At 41.2% G+C, this 3731-nt stretch overlaps 1 protein-coding gene across 1 annotated transcript; it reads right to left on the bottom strand.

Moving 5' to 3' along the window:
• Positions 1 to 1741: 1741 nt before the first annotated feature.
• Positions 1742 to 3231, bottom strand: LOC136426860 (hyaluronan and proteoglycan link protein 1-like). The gene is made up of 3 exons (XM_066415579.1): positions 2961 to 3231; positions 2604 to 2799; positions 1742 to 1844 (listed from the first exon to the last, which is right to left on the bottom strand). The coding sequence occupies exons 1-3, from the start codon at positions 3226 to 3228 to the stop codon at positions 1742 to 1744; spliced, it is 567 nt and encodes a 188-aa protein (XP_066271676.1). The 5' UTR covers positions 3229 to 3231.
• Between the last annotated feature and the right edge of the window lie 500 nt (positions 3232 to 3731).

The raw sequence follows: 3731 nt of genomic DNA, 5'->3' as shown, positions 1-3731 counted from the left end.
TACGGGCTATCTTAGTGACCTTATACTATTGATACTTAATATCTTACTTTGCTAGTCATGCTTTATTAAATTTCGTGATCGCAGCATGAGTGTTTGACACATGTCATGTTGTTGTGCTGAATCTATTTTCATTGTGCCATACGGATACAACCTTGTTATTGCATCAAATACGCCAAATCTTAGCACTTATCATTAATTAATGAATCTTATTGTTTAATCAACAACGAGGTGCCAAGCAAAACAAAGGTGCACTGGTGTGCGTATTTTTCACAAGGAAGATACAAAATTACAGATGCTACTTAGATAATCGGCAGAGCTTGGTTGTATGTTTACTCAAGATGATCGTAACAGCAGGTGTCAGTTCTATTCCAAGTTCTCTCATACGTTTCTACACTTTAATCTGGCCATCACTGCAAAACGTTTGGAATACATTACTACACTCACAGACCAAGCGGTCAACTGAAAATCGTGAAACAATTCCAGATCCCTTCTGCAAGAGCCTGATGCCCTTAATTATCAAGATGATGCTTTCTGGTGATAAAAACTATGAGTTGGTTTGTACTGTTGGTAGCTTACTGTAAAGACTCTGATAGTATTTGTTATTAATACAATAAGGGAACACATATACCACGGATCCAAAGCAAAAGATGACACAACAAACAAATGAAAGACAAGAATCAAGAATAAAGATAATACCAGCCAACAAACACAACACTGACATTGGATAGAAATCAATGATAACACTGAAGACATTATGTTAGCAGGTAGAGAAATTTAGCACAGAAGACGGTACAAGACAATGGCCTTCCACAGGTGATGTGCTGTACTAGATACACTTAGTCTATCTTCTTTACACATGTACCTATCCTGGTGCCTTTGAAGATGAAATGGAGTCACACATATTTGATGATTCTGTTTGAATGGAATCAAGGGTGTGATCTTTTAAATGTCTGCAACGTTATTCCAGCCCTTTCTGTGAAAGCAACTTTAATTTCTGAGATTGCAAACATGACTGCAAACCCCCCTCCCGCACACGGTGATTCTTCCCAAAGGTTATGATTACGTGTCAGATCTAAGGAAGCCGCAGACTAATATCTACATACGGTACGTGTTTTGCTGTTGTATTGAGAACCCAGTTTTTTCCTCTCTGTGGCCAATATCAGATACAACTTATTCGAAGGTAGCAATTTGATATTCAACCCAATTTTCTTCCTTCACACTAAAAATCACAAAATATTCTATTATATTCTGCAGCATCACATTGGTCTGTGATGTACGTTTATTGTGCCAATCAAGCTTTCAACATTGAAGAAAAAATAATAATGTAATCCTCTTGTTTCTGGCTATCACTACCTTACCAGCATCCAACAGTAGTTATTTTATTAAATAAAGCAAGATATAATCTTGGTTTGCTATTGAAAAAAAAAAAAATTTTAGCCGTGTCCTTACCATTTAGGCAAAAATGTTGTAGCACATTTATTTGTATTAGATCACGTTAAACGAGAGCGACATGAAAATTGGTTTCTAGCGTTACAGACACTGTCTACGGCAGCTCATGCCTGGCTGTGACTAATAAGGTCCATGGAACATGAAGCAATCGGCATGGTCTCCTTTTACAGCGCTACAACAACATAAGCATGTGCAGTTGGTACCACATGTTTTATGAGCACTGGAATATTGTCAGTGTTAAGTGTTCAAAATGTTGCAAATACAATTCTACTTGAGGTGTCTCGTGACCTTGTCAGTCATTGGCTGTGCAGATTGAGCGGAAACACCAGGCGTTGTACATGTCGGTCGGCTTCCTGTCGCACTCGATGACGTCCTTCCGGTCGCCACAATGCTTGCTTTAACAGAACAAAGCACATAGAGAAGGTCAGTTCTTGGAGACCAAGAAGTGGCGTTAGTGCACTACTGTTTCTGGACCTTGGACAGTTCCAGTGTTCCAGAACTGTGTTTATAGAGCGTCGGATTGAATCACTTTCATGATTTTTTATAACAAACAGACAGGGAATAAACTACAGCTGAGCTGTAAAGGACCGCCAGTCCTTTTAAAAAGGCATTTAAAAAAAATCTATATTAACGTCATCGGTATTTCTTCAGTTGAACCCGTGTCATGTTAGTCCGAACACTTACAAATAGTGCTGCGTACCTAGACGTAACATCAGGTACAGGTACCGATACAGAGGTTAAGGTATAGGTCCGGACCTGTACCTGTACCTAAACTATTTGAAAATGTGTTTTTCTGAACTTCTTCAATGATGACAGAAACATACATAAACTGTTCACAACTTGTCAGCATCTCCATTCAAAGAACATAACTAGGTTTCCTACAGCCAAACTCCCTTGGCCTTGCTATCAAAACTCCCGTCCTACCTAAATGACCTGTTATATCAGTTACGCTCTCCCAATGTGTCACTTTGGTCACGTTTAGTGGTACATCAGGCCATGAGGTTAGGAGATCAGTCACACAATAAGAATATGTACTTTGTGTTAATCTATTTCGGTACAGTACCGGTACTTCATGATCCGTTTTTTTGGACCTGTACTTAATCCATTTTACGGTACAGTACCGGTACAACGTACCGGTACGCAGCACTACTTACAAAGCCTGCTGCATGGGGTAGTGAGCGGTCCCGTCCGACAGCCATCCGCAGTCGCACCGCTCCAACCCGTCCTGCCAGGCCTGGTGCAGCTGGTCAATGGACGCCAGGACGGCTCCCTTCTCTGCGCATGCCTGGCGAGCTTCATCCAAGGCATACTTGTACCTGCCCTTTGGTGACGTCATGTGGAAAATCTTCCCTAGAAAAAAAACAAAAACGTCAACAACGTCAAATGGTAAATGTGACAGTGGAGTTTCACCACGTAATCTATGAACGCTTGATGTAATTTTCTTTGGTGACGACATGTGCATTTTCCGTTGTAAGTCTTCTGTACCGTGAGTCTATTTCCCCTTTACATACCTCGGGTCGGTGTTGCTTTGCACAAGGTAGCTGTTAGGTTTGCCAGCTGGGTGCGGATGGTTCGCTCCTGGTCCAGCTGTTCCTCAAGAAGGGTGGACACTTGGTTCTGTAGACGGATGACCAGGGCTGAGTGGTTTTCAAGGGTCACTAGTTGGTTTTCCAGACGACTGATAAGTGTTTCTCGGGTCTTGAGGCGCTCTTCGAAGCTCACTTCCTCATTGTGATGACAGAAAAGAGCAGATCGGTTGCGGAGCTCTTTCCAAACCATTTCGGAGATCTGTTATCGATATCGAGATGCAAAATATTTGTGGGGTCAATAGTAAAATTCCAGAGAGTTGCGGTAATCAAATACATTTCACAAATTGCTCTTCAACACATTTTGTTTTTTTTAAAATAACTTTTGTAGTCAAAAGTTGCCATGTTTCAGACTGCTTCGACGTGGAATATGAACATCGCTGTTAATTCATTAAAAAAAACTTAATATATATATATATAAATATATAAATATATATATATAGAGAGAGAGAGAGAGGGAGAGAGAAAGAGAGGCGGAGAGAGAGAGAGAGAGAGGGAGGGAGAGAGAGAGAGAGAGAGAGAGTGAGAGAGAGAGAGAGAGAGAGAGAGAGAGAGAGAGAGAGAGAGAGAGAGAGAGAGAGAGAGAGAGAGAGAGAGAGAGAGAGAGTGAGAGAGAGAGAGAGAGAGAGAGAGAGAGAGAGAGAGAGAGAGAGAGAGAGAGAGAGAGAGAGAGAGAGAGAGAGAGAGAGAGAGAGA

Source organism: Branchiostoma lanceolatum, chromosome 2 (assembly GCF_035083965.1).
Source record: "Branchiostoma lanceolatum isolate klBraLanc5 chromosome 2, klBraLanc5.hap2, whole genome shotgun sequence".
In the NCBI taxonomy this organism is placed as follows: domain Eukaryota; kingdom Metazoa; phylum Chordata; class Leptocardii; order Amphioxiformes; family Branchiostomatidae; genus Branchiostoma; species Branchiostoma lanceolatum.
The sequence above is the reverse complement of the archived record's forward strand: the minus strand, read 5'-3'. Positions and strand labels throughout refer to the sequence as shown.